We start from the raw sequence: 23,145 nt of genomic DNA, 5'->3' as shown, positions 1-23,145 counted from the left end.
GCAAGCAACAGACTGTGCGGTTCCCTGGTTGCCAGATCATATGTTGGAGAGGTTTCTTTCCGCCGTCTTACCTGTTGCATCCAGGGCTCTCCCCCATTTTTACTTTCCGTGGTGGGCATCCCAGCAGTATGGGTGGGCTTAGGTTGTTGGTCCTGTGATTGTGCCAGTCAGCCCTGTTCTCAGCAAGCTCTCCTGTTGGCAGGTGACTAGGGAAAAAGAAGCGACCAGATGCGTCCAAGACAAGGTCTGCTTAAGAAGGGGAAACTGATGAAGAGTTTGCTGAAGGCTCATGAAAGAAATCAGTGGAAGATGGTCTGCATGTCTAGAATGCCTTGCATTACTAATCTCCAGACCCAGCCGGGCAGTTTTATGTTAGTCGAATGTCACTTGGTACAATTACAAAGTGCCAGGAGCAAATATTTATGCCTCCTACACCTTTCTTTTATTTTTATTTATTTGATTTTCATATTTGTTTTTCCCCAGCCCTCCTCTAGCAAAAAGAGAATGTAATTAAAGCCGGATAAAATCATTTGTGCTTTGAACCGCTCCCATGGTAAGATCTCGCATTAGAGTGACAGACTTACCATGTCATCTTCGCACATATAGAAAATCAAAGGATGAGTTATTTTGCTAATGCTTTTCTTGCCCCAAATCTATTAAATTAAACAGCAAGAGAATTAATTTACTGTATCGAGTTCTTCTATGTAGGCTGATTGTTTAAGTATACATTAAGCGTTTGCCGAAGAGACGACGCAGCGCGGAACAGCTTCGCCTTTTTGTGTTTTTATCTGAGTCACTGTGTGAGTAAGAACTGAAGGCAGCATTTCTTATCATCACAACCTTGTTTTGTTTTTTTTTTCCCTCGTGATGTTTTTAGGTGGCAAAGTGACAAGTGTCCAAACTCGGGCCTGACTTTCCTGAACGCACCAACCTTTCACCAGGTCTGAAATCATGGACGTCAAGGACCGGCGCCACCGCTCTCTGACCCGGGGCCGATGTGGCAAAGAGTGTCGCTACACGAGCTCCTCCCTGGACAGCGAGGACTGCCGCGTGCCCACGCAGAAGTCCTACAGCTCCAGCGAGACGCTGAAGGCCTATGACCACGACAGCCGGATGCACTATGGAAACCGAGTCACAGACCTCGTGCACCGGGAGTCGGATGAGTTCCCAAGACAAGGTAGGTAGAGCTTACCCCGCTGACTTCGTCTGAGTGCTCTCCCGTTTTTGCACCCTTGGTACGCCGGTGGCTGAGGTTGGTGGAAACTGGGAACAAAGTGTGCCGGCGTCAACTCCCTGTTCAAGTTTTAGTTTAAGAGAACAAGCTTTTCATCAACTCGTATCGAACTCCGATGGGTATCGTAGAAGGGCCTGTTTTGTCTTGGACACTGAATTCTTTCATGACTTGGTGGTTGCTTTCGGAGACCCAGTGTGGTAGGTTTTGCAGGCGTAACAGACAGCAGACTGTTGGTTCCCTGAGAGCTATTCCTGAGAGCATCACGGACCCCCATCCTGAGGGATGCAGGCTTACCTGTGGTTTTTAAACCCTTCTCTTTGACGCACACACACGAACCTCCAAGAGTTCTAATTTCTCCTGCTTCTCCTGTTGGGCTTCTCAATTATATTCTCTTGAAAAAAATGGTACGATGATGAAAATGTATTCCCTCCCTCACCCCATGTAATGATATACAATTTCTCCCCCCTCCAAAAAATGTGGTGTTAATTCTGACTTGCACATTTTTTAAAAATGTGTCAGAGCACAGGTGAACACATTATTACTCAATTCCACTGATACAATCCTCCCCCCGTCCTACTTTCACCCAAACTTATCCTGGCATATTTTGATTTCTTCGGGGAGGAGAATATTTTCTTCCCAAGCACTTAACAGTTGACATTCTCTTCCTATTCAATATCCATGAGGGATTTTGTTATCACTTGTCATGAGTTGCTGTAAATACGTGGACATGTAGATAAACCAGGAACAGTGCTGAGAGGCACCGTGGCTAAGTGGACTCCCTGGCTCCGCATCCTCTGCTCTGTGTTCTGGCTTTGCCACGTGTGTGACTCACATGACGGTGCAGCAGAATGACAAGTGCACGCACAGAAATACAGTGAATGGCACCAGGAAGGGCCCCTCTGCCAGTGCCGAGGGTCAAGGCCCTGCCTGTGGGTTGCGGCACAATGTGTTTATAACCCTGACTCTTTTAGTTCGTGTTCTATGTCCCTGTCAGGAAATGTTGCAACTAATTTCCTTCCTCGGGAGATCTGTTAGCTTCATCCTTTCAGGCTGCTGTAACAAAATGCCATAAACCAGTGGCTTATAGACACAGAAATGCATCTTGCCCAGTTCTGGAAGCTGAGATGGCTAAGATCAAGGCCCTAGCAGATCTGGTGTCTCATGAGAGCTCTCTTCCTGACCCGTCTTTTCCTGTGTCCTCATGTAGCTGAAGAAGGCAAGGGAGCTCTCGGGGGTGACTTGCATTTTTTATTTTTTAAGTTTTTTTAAATGGAGGTACTGGGGGTTGAACCCATGACCTTGTGCATGCACGCACCATACCCTCCACCCCCACCCCAGAGCCTGTTTTATAAGGACATTAAACCCATTCATGAGGGCTCCACACTTCCAACTTCTTAACCTCCCCAAAGCCCCACCTATAAATTTTATTTGGAGGGTGACAAACATTTAGTCTGTAGTAGCTTGGAATTCCATTCCTGGTTTCTTCACTTCCCTAAGTTACTTTGCTTTTTTTTCTCCCCCTTATTTCTCAGAAAACACCACATATATATGTACGTAAATATCCTATCATCCCGTGGTGGTTCTAAAAAACATGTTCTCAAATGTTCCTAGCTTCACCTAGCTCCAGCTTTTATATTTAATAGAATATTCCACAGAGTCAGCAGAGAGCCAGTTAAAATCGTGTTTCTGCCGCCGCTGTAGACTCTTGCAGAATACAATTTTTACTTAGTCTGCACTCTGATTTTCGGAGTTATCTTCATGTAAATGAAACACATTACAAATAGGGGGAGGGTTGCTTGAAAACTGCTTCTATATCAAAAGTCTTTGATCTGTGAGTAACTTCAACGAGTGTTTTACTTTAAGTTCTCACCCGACCCCAAAAGAGCATGTAGTGGGAACTGGAAAAAAAAAATACTGTGAGGAATCACAGATTAATTAATTATAAAGGAGTGTTTAAATTTCCAGTATGAAAAATGAAGACACCTATCTTTTATTTACAAGAGCATCACTAATACAAGACTCAAATAGTCTGAAAAGCGATGCACAATCAATGTGGTTGAAAGCCTTTCATTTTCTGCTGTGTTTTTGATTTCATTTACGATATTACTGCATACATTTTTGTTTCTCGTGAGTCTGTGCTGAGATGTAGAACCCTACTTCCTAAGTCTCATTGAAGGTAATTCCTGGCTTCTGGACCGTTGTGCACTGAGCTGTAGATCCCAGATTACTGTTGAATTGTGGATTTGTCTGTCTCCTTTCCCCTTATTAATATTTACATAAAACGAAACCAAGTGCTTGGGATTTTATTTTCAAATATACCTTTCTTCTTCCTGTTTAATCTTGTCCCTTCCCATTGATGCTAATGGAAGTCGCTTGGCCACATCGAATGCGTAGCCGTGCAATTAACAATTCACACATGCCGTGTGTTGTTATTGAGCTCATATTTGTTTGTGTAATGTGTTTGCATGAATTAAAAACTGTGCAGGCCAAAAGTAGAAATGAAAAGGCACTGGAAGTATTTGCATATGCAAGTGCAATTCCTTCTGAAGACAGCTATGAATTTATGCATGAAAATGTAGTCAGTCTGAGTGGATCTACTTTGATGGGTTCTAAAATTGAACTCCGCAGGAAGTAAATAAGCTCATATTTAAGGAGAAGGAGGAACAGGAGATACTCTCTGGCAAGCCGCCCTTTTAACGTGAAACTGAGCCACTACCGAGAGGGTTAAAAACAAATTTTACACTCAGTAATAACAATAATTTTTTTAAAAAATGTCATGCATTTCCCATTTTATGTTCTGAGTCATGAAATCAAAGAGCAGGATCATCTCAGTACTTATTAGCCTAGAGGTACACGAGCAAGGATCATAGCAGGATCATCTCCCGCGGTATTCTTACTTAAAAACCCAAGACACCGATCATAAAACAAACAGGCTTCTCACGCACAAGCCAGTTTGGCAAACACAGTTGGATGGCTCTCCAGATGCTCAGAGGGGAAAAGAATTGCCAGGCAGTGAAAGTGATCTGGGGCCAGGGTCAGACCTTGTCCGTTTCCCCAGCTGGCCGGCAGCAAGCAGCAAATGTGAGGGCCGGCAGGTGCCGGCAGGTGTTCCCCTGAGAGGCCTATGGGAGCTCCTGTCAAATTAAAACTTTTTTGCTTGCTTTCAACACACAGTCCTCCTCTGTCTCCTTCTACTGTGAGTCTCTTCTCCCAAGAAGAGACCATGCAAATTACCTGTCTGGCCTCTTCCCATGCTAAATCCTCCTGGTGTGAAGGGAGAAAATTGCTGACCCGAGGTCTGTGGCCATAGGAGTAATTAGTAATTAGTAAATGACTAATCCTGCACTGAATAGCATCCTGGTGGCCTGAGAGCTAATGCACCTGACAGAAGTGACCAGCAATCTGATCCCTGGCCAGACCCAGTCCCAGTCTCATCTGTGCAGTCGATGCCCCTTTGAATAATGCAGGTCAGCCGAGTTCCCAGGCAGGTTGTATCAGCTTGTTCTCTCGGACCCTGAAGTTGGGGTGTAGCGCAGTGTGATATACAAGACATTCCCTCGTGGCTTCGGAGCTGAAAGATAGATTTGAACTCTGCTTTTGCATATGGATGTGCCTGTGACTCTGGTCTCATTCTGTGTTTTGCCAGAACTGTTACATAGTCTTCAGGTGTATTAGAAACAGCAAAGATAGTAATAAAAGAATCATGCCTAACATTTATTGAGACTCCCTACCCATCAGGTGACACTCTGAGCATTTGACTTGTAGTAACTCAGTTAACATTCACAGCAACATTGTAAACTGGGTACTAATATTAGTCTATTTTTTATGGATTTGGAAACTGAGGCCTGAGGAGACTACATAAATCATCCAGGGTCACAGGTGTAGGGAAGAAGTGGAGACAGGTTTCAAGGCCAGGGAGATGGATTCAAGAGCTCTGTTTTAAATCACTGTGCTTGCTCACTTCTCAAATAAATAAGGAAACCAACAAGAACCAGACCTTAAGCGTCAGCGGCTGTGAAGTTCAATAGATAAACCTTTTAAGTATCAACACCTTGAAACCCTTCTTGGCATAGGACTGACTGAATGTACCATGACCACTTCCACCAGCGCCGCTGGTCTATACTCCTGTCCTCACCTGTTCCCCTTCGAGTCCACAACTGTCCCAAACTCCCGGAAGCCTTCCTTCCTCCAATGCTTCTCCACCACCCAGCACTGCAGGAAGAAGCTCCTATGGTCAGCATTGGTGCCAGGCTGTCTGCACTGATTCTCTGTCCTCCCCTATAATCATGACCTTTTTACACAACCTCTCAACCTGGAACCCTAACCAAGAATGGGGTGGCTCTCCAAATGATGTTGCTCAGCTAAGCAGAACGGACTGGTTTCTGGGTCAGCCAAGGCCCAGTGGGTCAGACAGTTCAACCAGGCTACTCACACCTCAAAAAGCCTTCTTTCCAGTTAGTGGTACAAGTCTCTTGAAAAGGGGCCAAGATTGCATCCTTTCTCTGTCCCTCAGGCTGTCTGTTTGGGTCAAGGTTGAGGAAAGAATTGGGGGAGGTTTGGATTTTTGAAAGCATGCTTGTATCAGACCTAGCACAGGAATAACTCACACTAACCCGCCAATGCACTTAAAAATACCTAAACATGCACATGTATGCATTTGGGGCTAGGTTTGATTTTGGTGTTTCATAGACTAATTTTCACTTCTGTGATATTTAAGATATTTTGGACAATACTTTGTTGGCTCTGTGTAATTCAGCCTAGCATAAACGTAACCTGTGCTAATGAGCTGAAAACTCACAGACTTCCAGTAAGGTGAAATATTCCCTGTATTGATTCAGTTAATGTATATAATAATTGTGAAAGGACTTTGGAAACCTGTGAGCATTTCTCTCTCTCTCTCTCTTTTTTTTTAACTATTGTCTTAAAATACTTATTTTCCCACTGTACCCAAAGCAAGAATTAGGTTCTATTTTGAAAACCCCAGCCTTCTAATTTAACCTGCAAAGAAAACCTTGTACGGGGAAAGTTCAAGAGTTTGGTTCGTCAGTATTTGGGAGGCTGAAAAACACCTTGAGAAGATTGCTTTCAGTTCTATTCTTCTACCTCTTGGCAGGACTCCTTTTCCTCCCTCAGCTGAGAGTAATGTTTTGCTTCTTAGTCTTTGTGCTGTTGCTTTAAAAAAAAAAAAATTGGAAAATAAATCTACAGCCTTTAATACAAGATGCTCCCTTATCTTGTTGCTGGCTAACTGGAATCCTTGTTGCTTCTTCTGAAAGGCATATGGGGGAGCAGTTAATAATGCAGACCCAGAATTCAGCTGCAGCTGTTCTGTAGTATTGATGGGTTTGGTCAGTGTGCCCGTGATCAGAATCTAGAACGTAGACTCTGTCTTACTTTTTCCTCCTGTAAATATTCCCGCCAGTATACTTACTGGGATCCTTTCTTATGACTATGCATATGTCATGCTGTGGGTGTTGTCTTTGTTGTAATAAGTGCTGAATAAATGCTGGCAGTCATAATTATCGTCATTTTAATCCTGTTGCCAGCAAAAGTGGAGACCAGCAGCTCTGCAGTCCGCATCGTATCGTGTGCCACAGAAATCTGCCCACCGCGCTTGGATTCGTTTCCCGTGACTTGCAAAAATTCTGACATCTTCATGCCCAGAATGTCTCTTCCAGCTGTTGATAGCGTGTGTTCGACTCCCTACGCACCATACCTTTTGCTCCCAGAGATGAATACAACTCACACATTACTTCCGTATTTTTAGAAAGGAATGAAAGATACCATCTAACAACTGTCAGCTGATGCCAACACACTGTAAGAGAGTTGCCAGGCAGACGATTCTGCAAGTTTAAAAAAAAATAAAAAGATTGGAAAAATGCTCTAAGGTAGTGCCACTAGATACAAGTTTTTAAAAGTTGTGCATTTTGTGGCATATAAGTGACCTGTAAATCTTAGGAATGGGTTTAATTAGGAGGAGACTTTATGCATATACACTCTGGGTGAAAATGAATCCATCGTATTGCTCTCCATGTAATAATTTAGAGTCATTATCACTTAGAGAGACAGGCTTACCGAGATTTTCACTGTTGGTATACACTGCCCTTCTAGGATTGCAGTCTTCATGTTACCCAATTGTTACTCTGTAAGTAATTATCTGTTGTCAATTCTGCGTTCAACTTTGGATCTGTCTTCGAATTGTCTTCCTTTCCCTGTTCTTTTTCCATGATAATTCTCCACTTCACCTGAGACCTCCCCTCTTTGTTTTCCGTCTGTGGTGCCTCTATGAGAAGAGTCTTGTTTGTATAATTTCGGTGCACACTGTTTCTCTTTCTCAAGACTCTGAATTACAAGTGAAAGTAAGATAATATCCCAACTGAAATTAGCTCATGCAAAAATCTGATGCTTTGTCTTATTGGAGAATCAAGCAATACATCTGGCCTCACACTTATCATCTCTTATTTCTCATTCTCCTTACTTGGCTTTACTCTCGAGAGAGAGATCTGTTTGAAGAGGTCTGTTGATAATCCCACTTTTGCAGTCTCTTCCCTTGGAAAGTCTTTTTTTTGGGGGTAGGGGAGCAATTATCAGCACTATGTTCCTAAGAAAGATTCAGATGGGATTCAGACACGAGGCGATGCCTCTGTCACTCTGACCGCAGTTGGCCATGCTTGGACTTAAACAACCTGGTACCTGGAAGAGGTATCTTATGGTGAGAATTTCCTAAACATGATGGAATGAATACCATATAGAAAATAAATGTTCTGATTTAAGGAGGAGGTAAGGAGTATTGATTGGTCTGATAGTACATACCCCTCATACTAGTGATGCTTGAGTCTAACACACATATGGTCTTTCCAAGTTCCATCTCTACTTTCCCAACTGCCCTTGAATAGTGTTTCTTAGATAATCAGGAAACAGACTTCATTGTCTTTTCCTCAAAATCTGTTTTCATTTTTTGTTCCCCAGTTCTGGGGAATTGCATCACAACTCTTGCCTTTAGGTAGAGTCTTCCAAGACTGTCTCTTTTTCTTGCATCCTGACCATCAACCTTCTTAATTTATTTTATTTCCAAGTTTCTCGTCCCATGGGAAGCTTCCAGGATTTCAACATTGTCCAACTGCTTCGCCATTTAAATTGCCTTTTTCCCCTAGTCTTTCCCCTGGCTTTTCTTTTTCTTTCTTTCTTTCTTTTTTCTTTTGTATCAGGGATAGTCTTGAGTTTCTAAAACACTGCATTATTTTTGCCTCTTACTCACATTAATTCAGAAATATTTGGGAGTGCCCACGAAGCAACTGTGTTAAGCTATGGGACTCTAAGGCAAACGTGGTCACTAACCTCGCAAAACTAGGCAGTCCTAAAGGGGAAAAATATAATAGACGTGTAACTAGGTTTAGTCTGATAAATGTTGCGAAAGGGAAATTCTTGGATGACTTTGGAGAGGTGTCCGACCCTGAAGTGTGCATCAGGAATATCAGAAATTGTGACACCCTTTCATACTCTTGAAGGGTGAAGAGGAGTCGGGGGACCAAAGAGGCAAGAAAGAGTGTTCAGGCCAAAGACAGAACATATGCAAAGGCCCAGAGGTGGCAACATTGGGTTGTTCCACGGATCTAAAAGAAGCTCAGGTTAGCTGGATGTGGTGTGGGCACAGATGAGCTGGAGCAGGAGGGAAAAACTGGCTCCTGAAGGCCTTCCAGAGAAATGATGGCTTGCTTCAGTGTGTGAAGTACGTTATGGGGAGACAAGACGGTCAGCACGGTGGGGTAGGAGGCTGGATTTCACTTAGGGTAGGGGAGCCTTGTAGCCTGAAGTGGGACAGTGGAGATGATTGAAGAAATGCTGTTGAGAAACAAAGACTGTTGACTTTTTAGGACCCTATAAACAAAGCAGGCACGGTTCTCCGTCTCTCTGACATTGCCTCCTTTCTTCGCCTGCGAAGAGAATACTGCTTTTCCAATGCCCAGATTACTTAAAGAGCCAGGGAAAGTCAATGCTTGTAAATAAGCCCTTAAACGGAAGTGCATAGATTGTTAGTTCAAGTCCCCCTGGAATGGCCACACGAGTCCGAATATCAAACTGCCGTGTAATATATATTTGGGTGTTTTTCTCACCGTTGTTATGCCAGCCTGTGCAAAGAGTAGTGCCAGCAACAGAGCATCTTACAGGATCCGGGGTGAAGAAAATACAGGAGAAGAGTTGCATTTCATCTGTTGCTCTTCTGTGTGACCGCAGTACATTGTTCATCTTCTATTGTTGGCTAAATAAATCAGGACTCATAACAGATGTGAGAGCTGTGTGTGTGTGTGTGTGCACCCGTGAGCACACATGCATGAGTGTGTATCTTACTCCTGTGGTTGGTAATTTGACCAGCAAAGCAGAGGACGTTTAGAATATGGTATCAGTCCTTTCTGGCAACCGACAAAAGCAAGGGCAGGGAGAAAAGAAGCAGCAAGTGATGCAGGAAAACATATGTGGGGCGTGAGGAGGGCCATGTCCCAGGCTTCGGTTGAGCCCCTGGGATGTGCCCCGCCAAGTGTGAGTCCTTGGCTTTGCGTGGGAAAGAATTCAAGAGTGAGCCAAAGTTGAGTAAATGTAGATTTATTCAGAGAGGTACATTGAAAGGCAAGAGAAAGGCCATGAGGTGGAGGTTGGGTGCTCAGATTAAAAGTAGGTACACATTCCATAGACAGAGTGAGGGCCGTCTCTGAAGAAGGAGAGACAGGGGCGGTGGCCATGAGGCACCCTGTTGCCAGTTTTTATGGGCTCAGTGGCTTCAAATGCTAATAAGTGGAAGGACCAGTCTAAGAAGCCTGGGGGAGGGGCTGGGATTCCCAGGAAGTTGGCCATTTCCCACTCTTTGACCTTTTGTGCCTAGCCCTGGGACTGCCATGGTGCCTGTGGGCATGTTGTTTACCGTGCTAACATATTACAATGAGGGTATAATGAAGCTCAAGGTCTACTAGAAGCTAAATCTCTCACCATCTTGAGCCTCAAGGCTACTGGGGGTTGAATCTTTCACCATTTTGATGTTAATTGCTGTAGCATTCCTTGAATGGCTGTGCCCTGCCCCCTTCCTGTCTCACAAGGACACTGCTGGAGTTTCTGCTGATGACAACTGACTAAATGTTAGTGCTCATCACCGGGGCTTGAAGCAGAGGACAGGTTGGTTGCTGGGCTGAGCCAGTGTGTGCAACTGCGGACTGTTTGAGTCTGAGGAGCCCTGAGGCCATGCACGTGTAGAACATCTAGTAGGCAGCTGAGTGTGCAGCTCTGAAACTCTGCGGAGACGCTTGGGCCGGATAGAGACTTAGGAGATGACAGCTAATAATTTCATGGGACTTGGTGTGATCAGCCAGGAAAAATGTACAAGCAGCCGAAATAAGGGGCTCACACGGGAACGGACAGGACGGGGAAGAAGCTCCTGTGAAGGAAAAAAATGGACTTTCCTTCAGATGCTCTGCCCAGTCCTTCTGAACTGAGCCTCCATTCCAGGTGTAAAGAAGTAAAACCACACTGGTTTTATTTCCCAGCCCACTACTCAGAGAGGTGGTTTCTTTTTTGTCCCCTGAGTATCTGAGGTTATGAAGTCCGTGCACACAGGCCATGCTCGGCGCCCAGACACATTCTGTTCGGTCTGCAGATTGTGTTAGACATTTGAATAGCGTGCCTGCAGCCAGTTGTCTCACATTCATGTTTGCCACCGGCCCCGTCACTGCCTTTTGTCTTAGCACTAGTCCTCCTCTTCGGTGGATTATTTTACATGCCAGGTCCCTGTTGCCACTGCAAAAACAGCAGGAGCCTTCCGCTGCCCCTTCCTTCCTTGTAGAACCTCTCAGCCCCCGAGGCTGGGCTAACCTCCAGACCGCCTCCGGGGAGAAGGCTGCCCTCTGAATTCCGGTGGCCCTCCGTGGGTCTGGGTGGTGTGGTTCCTCGTGATGAGTGACTCCATATCCCCATCCCGTGGGCTGCATGACTCCTGTGAATAGGGAGGGAAATGAAGTGCTTTGCAGTCTTCTGCTCTGACTCATGGATGCAACGACCAGAGAATTTGTTTATTACTAGTGGCTCGTTTCCTGTTCTCATGAGAAGGATCGAAAGCACGACTTCAGAAAAGGACTCCACTTAGAAATGCGGGCTGTGGATCTGTCCGGCATGTCAGTAGCAAATCTCACATGGTGAGATGTCAGCCTGTGAGGGTTTTCTGCACACACCTTGGCACGCGCAGGTGGAATTTCACTACCATTTGCCTTTTCTGAGAATTGGCGATCCCGTAATACTCTGGGCTTTTCTAGGCCGGTGTCCCATACCACAGTCCTGTCTCTGGAGGGACATACTATGTCATATCTGTAGGAAGCCTTTGGTACAGTGTGATTGGTGACAGGATGCAGTTCTGACCGGCAGCTTTCAAAATATGGTACTGTGAGAGATGGAGGAATCGCCTTAGTCTGTCTCACCAAGGCTTCCAGTCCAGGTCCAGCAGGGCTGCCCTCCCACCCATTGAGGAACCATTGTGCTGGTATTGTCAAAGGGGAACATTACATTTTCAGTGTCATGCTTTAGGTTTATCATTTAATTTTCATCTCTGACAATTCCAGAAGCATCCTTGGGGACATATGAAGAGGAGGGGCCTGGTGTCTACCCAACTCAAATTCAGTTTCATTTCTTGAGCACCTTAATTGGCGGATCTCACAAGCCTTCTCTTTCCACTGAGCCAGACTCCATCGTACCACCGAGTCACTCAATATTCCTCCCGCGCTGACAGCTTCCCTTTCCTCTCAACCTCAAGTCAGATCGACTTCGGTAATAAATCTCTGCTGGGAGCCATCCGAGCAAACACGGAGTGTGCGCAGAGATATTAAAAATAAGTGCGACATGGACTTATTTAATCATGTCCAACAGCCTTTTATAATATTTGGAATATTTTACCAAAGTTACTATGAGAATTAGGTTTAATACATTTTCTCCAAGATAGAAAGATCTTTTTTGGGAATTAAAAAAAAAAAAAGCCACAGATTAAAGTCAAATGGGCTCTGTTGTATTCTCAGCTAAACCTCTTATTCTCCAACCTCTTCCAGGTCTTTTTCTTTGGCCAGAACCACAAAATGTGAAGCTTGTCTTTTGTTCACCCTGATTTATGAATAGTAGGCACTGGGCAGTTGCTTTCCCAGTGGGATGCATTTTATTTTAAAAATAGTTCGAAACGCTTCCTTTTAAATTCCCCCATGTCCGTTGCCACCTTGACTGTATCACGGGTGCTTCTCAGTTCATCCTTGTTCCGTTCAGGTCTGCTCCACACATGGGGAATTCAGGCACTCAATTTATTTGCAGTCCTTTGAACCAAAATGTTGAATTTATTTCGAGAGTAATTCCAGTGGATTAAATTTGTTTCTGTGGATCTGTCTGCTGCAGCTGGAACATTGATAGAAGAGAGGAATATTACATTAATATTCTCAAAAAAAAAAAAAGATCCTGTCAACTGTGAGATAAATATCCACAGCCCAGACAGGTCCCTCTCAAAATGACTGCAAATTCAGGTGACGCCATCAACTTTAAAAAGGTCCCTACCTCGGGTTCAAATGTTCCTTAGTTCCCAGTGACAATTCAGTTAATGCTCACACTCTGACCCCCATTTGTATTTGTGGCAAAAGCCCAGCCTGGAGGTGACCCAGTTAACACTTTCTGCTTCGCAAACCCAGAGACAGAACAGCGGGGAGGCTACAGCAAAGCGCTGAGTTGTCCTAGCTGAGCAGTGACAGGACCACAAGGGAGGCCACCACCTCATGCCATTTCCATCGCTGGACCAGTGGCGACTCATTAAACTCTTTTGGGGAGTTTTGAAACAAACCCTGCGCCCAAGCCAATTAAAGCAGAATCTCTGGCGGCGGGGAGGGGTGCAGAGTCAGACCTAGGCATGAGGATTTTTAAAACTGTACTTTTATATAAATGAAACATCTCAAAGGGTTGAGTGTAACAGGACATGCTCTGCAGAAAATAATAATTCCTTTGGTATCTGATAACATTTCAAGCTTACAGGGTCTTATGCTTAGCATCGTGACTTGAAGTCTCCCTTTTCACTCAGAAGCCCATAACTCTAGTTTTTTTTTGTTTTTGTTTTAAGTTGAAGTGTAGTCAGTTTACAGTGTTGTGTCAGTTTCTGGTGTACAGCATGATGGTTCAGTCATACATATACATACATAGATTCATTTTCATATTCTTTTTCATCATAGGCTACTACAAGATACTGACATAATTCTACTTTTATTAGAGCCTCTGAATTCTTAGAGGGTTTTGGTTAATAAATGCCATGTAGCTGGGAGTGTATTACAACACTGGTTACCAAACCAAACCAGGAATGACCGACCTTTTGGCTCTGCATTAGTTATCACAGGTCTACGGTGCCAGTGTCCACTTTGTTCTGGGTCAAAAGAAGCAAGTGGACTGATTCTTCCAACATTCCTGCGTCTCACCTTAAATCCTCACTTTTAATGTTTAAGAGAATGTAATTTGAGCACCTTGCTTGGACTGTAGCACGCACACAACTAATTATGTCAACAGATCCCCCATCTTCAACGTCAAAGCAGTCGTGATGAGTTGAAACCTACCCTCAGAAGAAAGGCAGTCCAGTTACATGTGTGTTGAAAGGGGAAGCCAGTGAGGAAAGATAGTGTTACTAGTCAGTTCTTACCTGCTTTTCAGTATGAATATTTATTAAGCCTGAGAATAGCTCAAGCGAGGGCAAAAGCCCCAACACTCCCAGGGAAGGTAAGATCGAGGGATGACGCAGGCTGGGTTTTTACCCATGTGTCCTGGTGGACACTGTCCTGATCTGGATTATATATGTCCACGCTGTGCCTCTCAGCTCTGGCGATTTGGTAGCTTTGGGAATTCAGGTCTAGTGTTGCTAAGTTTTCCAACTTTTCAAAAAAAAAAATGAGAAATCTGGATTTTATTTTTATAAAAATTCTCAGATTTTAAATGTTGCTGTAATGGCCACTTGTGGTGCAGTTTAAGTAGGCTTTGCATACCTGCCGGCTTCATTTCCTGCCCTGGAACTCTCTGATGATAAAGCACTGAACACCCTTAAGGATGAGGACAGTGCAATGTAATGAAGTCCGCAGTGAGCATCTGTGGGGCTCCCTTGACTGATAAGTTCAGAAGCCAGTGGATAGGAGGCTCACGATAAATGCCTTCCCTTTCATCCAAGAAGCCCAGCCTTGGAAGGTTCCAGCTCCATCATCACTCAACACCCACAGCAGTGGCCAGCTCTGTAATGCATTCCTGTATCGGCGCTGCCTCTGGTCCTGTTTCTCACCCTGTCCTTGGCTCCTGCTCCTTTGAATCGCTTCCCAAATAATGTGCTTGTTCATGAGAATTTTTCTCCACCCCTGCTTTCAGAGCAAAGTGGGTTAAGGCTTTTGGCAGCTAAATTATTTGAAGAATTACTGTGTATAGACCAAAAGAGGACTATCTATAGGGAAGAGGGAGCTGCCTCTTAGTTGGGAAATGGTTGATTTAAAAAAAAAAAAAAAAAAAAAAAGATGCCAAGCTTGTGTTAAAGATGTGACTTGGTACTTAGTAAATTTTAGAAGGTTTGTGATTTGTTTTTTATTTTGTTTTATATAAGAAACATGGTGATTGTTTTCTGCTTATTTGGTTGGTTGGTTTTTCAAAAAAAAAATTTAATAACCTTTTAATTTTGGAATAGTTTTACGTTTACATAAAAGTTGTAAAAATATAGAGTCCTCTGGTTGGTTCTTCTTTGTTGTTGTAGTTTGTAGTCCAGGTGAGATTTTTGACTACACGCCTAGCAAACCTGACATTGCTTTTTCCTCTTAGAAGCCATTATATCACATCTCAGTAAATACAGACTAGCAAGTGGTAAACTTACCCTATAAGTTCCTTGAGGATGAAGACAATGCTTTATTCATTTTTCCGTTCCCTTTAGTATCTGCCACAGTGCCACGCACAGGGTCATTTGAGAAATATTTGTTGAACGAGGTATTCCCATCACACAGAGGGATCTGGAGGGATCACTTCCGGTCCCCCAGCTCTGCTCCCGCCCCCAACTCCCCTTTCCGCCTCCCCACGGGGCAGCTTTTCCCCTGTGTGGTTTCAGTTTGGCCACAGTAGACTGGGAAAGAACATCAGAAGGCATATTTTTTTTTTTTTTCATTTAGGGCTGGCTTTGCCAGACCCCCCACTTTCACAGGCATGAGTACATGATCTTCTTGCCAACCAAGCCAGAGCTGCCTCTTGGCCGCCCCTCGTTCCACGAGGGCTTTCTAGGACATGCCTGGGCACCACACGTCATGGTGTATTTTTAGCCAAACACTGAGTAAAATCCAACACGCCTTGTGTTTCTTTTCTAGATCCTCTAAGCACATGCCCTGCTTACTTACTGGGTGGCTAACAAAAACCATTAACAATAACACATGCGGTAATTTCAGCTGCGGATCTTGGAACACCTTTACAAGTTCCTTTTTTATTAACCCTTTTCAGGAAACTCAAATGGCTTGATTGCAGTATCATAAAAGATAGAATTAGGGCACAAATGAACTTATTTACAAAACAGAAACAGACTTACAGACATAGGGAACAAATATGGTTACCAAGGGAGAAGGGGGAGGTGGAGGGATAAATTGCGAGTTTGGGATTAGCAGATACAAACTACTATATATAAAATAGGTAAACAACAGGGTCCTACTGTACAGCACAGGGAACTCTGTTCAATACCTTGTAATAGCCAGTAATGAAGAAGAATATATATGTATAACTGAATCACTATGCTGTACACCAGAAATTAATGCAACATTGTAAATTAACTATGCTTCAGTTTAAAAAAAAAAAAGGTAGAATTAGTATCTTTGTGAACAGCTTGCTTTTGTTCAACCTTGGTTTGCATCTCAGAAGAATGGTTAGTCATAGGATGTTAAATTATGTAGTAGCTTAATACTGTAAGCTACTTACTTTCAGTCTTTTAACAGAATTAGAAGGATTCAGCTTTCTAAGGCAGGGGTTCAGCACATTTTATAAAGGGACTGCGTCAAGGATGAAACAAACAGAGGGTATCTTGTTTCATAGTGTTTTGTTGGGTCTTCTTTTTTTTTTGCAATGACAGTATTTTTGGTTGAGTATAAAGTGCGAAGAGGTCTTCCACACACCGTCAATTCAGTATCTCCCTCATTTGACACATAGAAAAACTGAGATACAGACATCAGAGGTAAGTAAGGCTCAGTGGACAGTGGGAATTAATTGGAGGATTTCCAGCCGAAGAGCAGTATAATACCATTTACGTGATAGGGCAGTCCCTAAGCGTTCTCTGGGGGAAATAGTTCCTAAGGTGGGGAGAGTCATCCAGATCCCTTAAAGGAAACGGGGTCTGGAGACCTAGACGGGGTCCAGGTGTGTGATGGACGTTTGGAGTCTCTGAGTTCATTCACCCTTGAAGGTAGTAAGCCCACTCCTTGTCCTGGATTTGCTAAGTTTCCAACATGAGCGTTGGATGTTCTGTGGAGCACAGTGAAAACCCATGTCAGTCTGATCGTGGCCCTGATCCATCAGTCTTGCTTTCTGAATCAGAGCAGCGGGCCCAACCCTCCTGTTCTTTATCTCCAACCAGGTGCCCCCCCCCAACACTAGTCTCCACTCCCCTGCCCTCCACACAACCTGAGTATTGACTTCCTGCTCGTCAGTCACCCTTAGTGGACAAGGATTCCTTGGCTTTTCAGAACTGATTTAATTTAGGTGTATCACAGCTTTTTTTCCATAAGAGGGAATATTTGTTTCAAAGACCAGAATATCCTCTGTTATACAAAAACATACCCATTGCGGCTTGTACAGGATGTCACAGCTTCTCGTTCACAAGTAGCTTTCACAGAGACATGCAGGAATGCCAGCGAAGCCAAGCGTTAAACGAAACAAAGCCATGGATAAGAACTCACCTTGAAAATTAGCCAATTGCATGCCTTGTTTAGCCCATGCCAATTACTCTGAAAACTCTGTCATTCTGGAGTTTTCTTTCTGTGGCCATCATCCATTTCCCCATTTCCGTATCACCATAGTACTCTCCTCTTGTCTAAGACAGAGACAAAAAGGTTGTGACAATAATGTTGGTAGCTTAAATGTACCGAACAGTTTCTCTGTGCCTCATTATAATCTATGAAATTTGTGCATGAAAATCACCACATCAGAACAAGCAAGGTTTAGAGGATTTAGTTACCCTACCCAGGGCAGGCACCTTGTGCGTAAGGGATGGAACAAGAACCAAACTGTAGCGGTCTGACTTTGGCGGCCGCAGTTTGTCGGTGCTAGAAAGTGTTTGTTGATTGACTACATAACAGCCCTGCTTCCCTCGGTACTTGCTGGAGGGAAGAAATCAAATCCAAAAGTTGAGATGGTCTGGACAGGCAGGCTGCTGAGAAGCAGAGTATCATTACAGCTATTAGGACAATGCAGAGGGTTATTTTGGTGCTCAGATCTGTGCAGCCAGATGGAAATCATAGTTCAAGCTTAGTGTTGTCAGACAGCAGAGGCTGTGGGCCAAGGGGATGGCACGGGTGAATGATTTTTGACTGTTTATCTCTAATGTGTGTGGCCAGTGTCACTCCCATCTCTGATGGCTGTGATTTATTCTATTATACTGTCAGGATTAAAGCACCTTAGCAGGAGGAAAATAAAGGGAGGGATACAAATGCTGTGTCATTGACGTGACAGATGCTCTTTCTCTGGAAACCATGGACTGTAAGGGCATGGAAACTCTCAAAAGTGCCACGACCAGAGAATCTCAGACTCAGACAGAGCCTTGGGGCCATCTGTTTCAAAGCACTCATTTGATAGATAAGGAAACTGAGACTCTGGGGCTTCTCTGGTGGCCAAGGTCACACAGGCTCCTAAATTCAGCACTAGAACCCTAGTTCTCACCTCCTAGTGCAGTGTCCATCCAGCTCCATCACCTGCTAGTCAAGTTCATGCTTCCTTCCCCTAAATTCATCGAGCTGAGTTTTCATAACACTTAACGAATTATACGTTTTACGTCAAGTAAAGCATCTATGTTTTAACAAGGTTAAAGAAAAGTAGGAAGCAGTGGCTGGAAATTACTCCCTTTGCTCCCCGGGATTCATGCAAGTATTATCATTTTAACCCCAGAACAGTGGTCCTTGGCTCTCCTCGCTGTTACCTGTTTGGCGAGCACCTTTCCTTTCTCGGATCCAAAGAGACCCTTTGCACCTCCTCACCCCTGTTAAGTGATGGGCTGAGCTGTTCTCCACCTGCTGCAGCCGCCAGCTCTGTGCTGTGTTCTCACCCATCCTTCCCTCACATCCTTCATCTCCTGTCTCTCTCCTGCTGTTTCCAGGACTGGCAGAGAGGGTGGATCAGAGCAAGTCAGAGTTCTAGACTGCCAAGAAACCCAAGGCCCGTCTCTCCAGCTCCTGCCTCCCTCCTCACTTGTTCCTTTGCATAGATTTTTCCAGCAACTCAGATATTCTGATCTCCTTGAGATCAGTAAAAGGGACACAGCGTTTAAAGCAGGAAGGGATGGCTTCAAGCCTGAGTCAGACCACAGGGAACCACGTGATGTCAGGCGAGCCTTAGTCAAGTCTCTAGAGGAGTGAAGTGTGTTTCTCTGTACAATTGGTGTCTTAGTACCTACTCCAAAGTGTTATTTGGGGAGTAGAGTCCATTAATGGTGAAATACATCGTAAACAGGTGTGTTACCACCAGACTGCCTAGTGACAAATTATTTTGGAACCAGGACGACTCTTTCTGCGAATCCCATAAGCCCAAACACGTTCATGTGTTGACACAGACCTCCCATGGGACAATCTGTCCCAGCCCAGGAGACTAAGGCCAGGTACCCCCAAAGTTACTGGATTCTTTTAGGGGTCAGAAAATACCGTACTTTCTTCTAGCTTTGCTGCCCACCAGTGCCGTTCTGTGTCCACCCAGAAATGGGGCCAGTGACTTCCCAACTCTCAACTCTCACTTAGCGATGAGGTGGCATTTCTTGTGGTCCAAATCTCACCAGGTCCCCCATGTAAACCTGTCATGAGGTTCTGCCTGTACTGTTCTCTAAGAGAGAAGTCTGCCTTCATAGGCTGACGTTGAGACCACAGGGCTCACCAATTTTCATTTTTCTAGGTGGGGACATGGATACGTACATGCAAAAAGTACCCCCTGAAAGACAGACCAGGGGAAAGACAGATCATTGCAGAAGTGGGGGAGGGGGCGGGGAGGGGGGGGTATTCTTGCTCAACCAGAGCTCAGACTCATCTAAAACCAACCCAACCACTTGATACATTTATCTTTAGAGTTGCCTAGACTTCTAAATTATCAGATTTGGTAGGAGCTGAAATCTTTATCAGTATGGGGATAATTTTAAATTTAAAAAAAAAACAAAAAAAAACCCCACTTTTCCAAGAGAATGTTTCTGTTTCCTGTAATAATTCTCCTCTTTTGTGTCACTGTGCTGAGGCAGGTAAGCTTGCTGTGGCTGTAGTTCCACAAAGAGAAATGGGAGGGACAAAGACCTCTGTTCACCCCTCTCTGATCCCAGTGGGTTGGTACCAGAATAGAAGCAGTCTTTTCCAAAGCTCAAACCAGGATGGGTCCCTCCGAAAAATGAGTGTCTGTAAACAGCTTGAAAGCCTCATCTGCTGGTTGCTTTATCCTCACCCCCATTCAAACCTTCGGGCTGTGTGGAAAGGGATTCGTAACCTCAAATCCAGGCTGGTTACTTTAAACCATGGGAGATCACTCAGTCAACAAACACCTAGAGCTGGCTTTGTCCCTGGTTTTGTTTCGGAGCTGGGGATACAGACATGAAAAAGGTACATAGTCCACGCTTTCAGGAAGTTCACAAGCTTGTGCAGGGGAGGTAGTAAGAACTGTGTAACACTAATACCACACAGAAACTACCCTGGCAGAGAGAAGCGCACAGTATTATCGGAGGGAAGGAAAGGCTTCCTGGAGACCCTCGTAGGGTGGGGAGTTTGTGCTGCGAGTCAAGGTTGAGTTTGCTGAAGGTTCCCTGAGATCCATTTAGGTTTGCTCTCGTGTGAACCAGATGACTAAAATAGACAGAGAGAATAGCATCCCGATATTTAAATATACGATTACCCTTTCTTTAGAAGTACTTAGCTGGAAGTGTCTTAGGCTGAATACTAAAACGCCTATCTGTGAATGTACACCATATTGGAAGCAGATTTACTGCCCCAAAGTGTAATGCTTACTCAGCCATCTGATGAGATTCGAGCACTGAGCAGTCTGAGAGGGATGCACAGAGCTGTTTTATTACAAGATGCTGTTATGAGTTATAGCAGCTTTCCTTATGCTATATGGCTGTCGCCAAACAAGTTACATGAATATAAGCAGTTTTATTTGCAATTTTTTGCCTACATTTTCTTAGCATATTCGGATTATGGTTTCTCACAGCCCGACTCGTGCTCCTGTGGCAGTCCCAGTATATTGCTTTATTCAGAGCCAAAAGGAGCCTTTAAAAATATTTGTAGAAAGTTCTCCTTTGAGTATGCAGTGTTTGTGTTTATGGCTGCTATCACCTGGCACTTGTTTAAAAATAAAAGAGAAAGAAAAAGGAAAAGAAGACTTTTCACTCTTGAAAATGTGTGTTTACTTCAGAGCAAACGTAATAAACACGTTAATTAGCCTCTCGTTTGATGCAGTTTCGGTGACCTGAGTAGGAGGTTTTGTGTTTCAGAAAAAAAAAAATAATAAACTAGGTTTTGAATTTCATTTGATCAGAACTGAATCCAAAATAACTAAAAGAAGAGAGAAGAATTAATTTTGTATGAGAGATGTATACTAGGCTTGGTGGTTACATACAAATTATAGGCTGGAAAATTAGTATTGTGAATTCCCCTTGAATATGTGAAAGTGAATCAGAGAAACTGATGACATTAATAAAAATGATAATAACAGTAAATTAGTTTATATTAAATGTAAATAAATGTTAAGCAGGGACCTGAATGAACCTTAGATGGGGAGGGACTTAGCTTAAACCCTGTTTATGTTTATTTTATTAAGTATCCTTTTCATAAAATTAATTATTATTAATAATTACAGTAAGTGTCTAGCATACAATGCCCAGTACTCAGTCTTTCTTCGTTTCACTGTTTATTTTTGGAAAATAGTGTGTTCGTTAGTGCTCGGCGTGACTTGGTATTTGGGAACCTGGACATTTGCATGTGACGGCATAACCAAGCTTCAGTGACAGGGCGGGTGGGGCACAGGCTATACTGCATGGGGTTTTGGATAATTTGGGGAATCCGTCTTCAAGAGTTTTTTTAAAGTACTTGCCTTGGATTTTTTTTTCCTGGGTAAAAGCATTTCACATCCATTGTAAAGACTTTGCAAATAAGTATATGAAGAAGAAAATGATGACAGCCTATTATTTTCTGTCCCAACAGTAGCTGCTGTCAACCATTTTGGTATATTTATTTTCTAGCCTTTAATTGTTTATGTATTTGTGTAAATGTGTTTTCAGACTTGGAATTCTGTGTACTGTGTGGTACCCTACTCTTTTTACTTATGTCATGAATGTTTTCCTTTTCTTAAGATACTCATCTGAAATAAGATTTCCTTAACAGCTGTACGGCATTGTCTTGTGAATATACCCACACTGTTTCCTTTTCATTTCATCTTTTTATTCCAGTGGAATTTTAGTTTTCATGCATTTTTTTTTGTTATAATGCTCCAGTGAACATCATTCTACATAAATCTCTGTGCCTGTCACTAATTTCCTCTGAAACACTTGTGTTTTAAAGGATGCTAATGTGGAAGGAAAAAAAATAAGTAGGTTAGACTTCTATGTCAGTTTAAACATTTCAGGCACACATCAAAAATCAAATATATGTTTTAGAACAGAATTAAAAATTTGACTTACAAATCACATCCCAACATCATACTTTATAGTGTATCATTTTCTTATAATGATATTTTGCTAAACCGATTTTAACCTGTATGACTGTAGGAGACCTATGGCATGTTTCTCTGGAATCCAGTTAAGGAGGGGCTACAGAAGGTCAAATGACTACTCTTCAAACCTCAGGATTTTGGCAATGGCATCTCAATTGCTAAATCCTATGAAATTTAGAATTGTGATGTCTAGTTAAAGATACACTTTTATTTTTTTCACTTGACCATACACATATATATTTATATTCATGTGTATAAATATACACATATTACATATGTATGTTACACAAACCATGCAGAATATATTACTTATATTAAACATGTTAAAATATGTATTTATGTATCTGTGGTCATGAATATAAATAAAATCATATTTATTAAGTGTATGTTATATAAAGAGTTTGTACATAGAGTCGAGTGATTTGATTTGGTTTGGTTGTGAAGTGTTTTAATCAGAGGATCAGTAGTACAATTCCTATAAATTCTATAGATCAAATAGCAATCTGACCTGCTATTAGTTTCCATGTGCCCTAACTATAAAGTGTTGCTTAAAGTTTATCTCGAAAAGGAACTCTCCAGTCCTGGTCCAAAATGCACAAATGCCTAGAACCAAAAAGATGCAGTCGAGAGACAAAGGCAGGGATTGTTGGATTTCTCTGTCTCATTTTGTATGTGTCTGTGGGAAGCTTTCCACCTATACAGCAAATCATCCCTAGGGAGGGCAGTGTCATGATATGAGGAAGGAACAAAAAAATGAAATGATGTCTGATTCCCATGGGAAAAATAGGTCTTATGTGGAAATTAATCTCAGTGTGTTATAACATTTGCTATATAAACCTGAACAAAAGGGGAAAAAGAAAAAAAAAAAAAAACCTTGTGAGAAGATGCTTTTTCCCTCTGCAGCTATCTTTCATAGCTATCTCTAGTTTTGTGTGGCACTGCCAAGGGGATGCAGTTGTAAGGCGATATTCTCAGAG

The 23,145-nt window shown here is 43.1% G+C and overlaps 1 protein-coding gene across 2 annotated transcripts in view; it reads left to right on the top strand.

Moving 5' to 3' along the window:
• The first annotated feature begins 951 nt into the window (after positions 1 to 951).
• The window catches only part of TENM2 (teneurin transmembrane protein 2), an 892,554-nt gene continuing 870,360 nt past the window's right edge, over positions 952 to 23,145 (top strand). For both annotated transcript variants that reach the window (XM_032465127.1, XM_032465128.1), the window contains exon 1: positions 952 to 1,177. In XM_032465127.1, coding sequence (XP_032321018.1) covers positions 952 to 1,177 — 226 coding nt within the window. The remainder of the gene's footprint in view (positions 1,178 to 23,145) is intronic.

This window comes from Camelus ferus, chromosome 22 (genome assembly GCF_009834535.1).
Source record: "Camelus ferus isolate YT-003-E chromosome 22, BCGSAC_Cfer_1.0, whole genome shotgun sequence".
NCBI lineage: Eukaryota > Metazoa > Chordata > Mammalia > Artiodactyla > Camelidae > Camelus > Camelus ferus.
The sequence above is the reverse complement of the archived record's forward strand: the minus strand, read 5'-3'. Positions and strand labels throughout refer to the sequence as shown.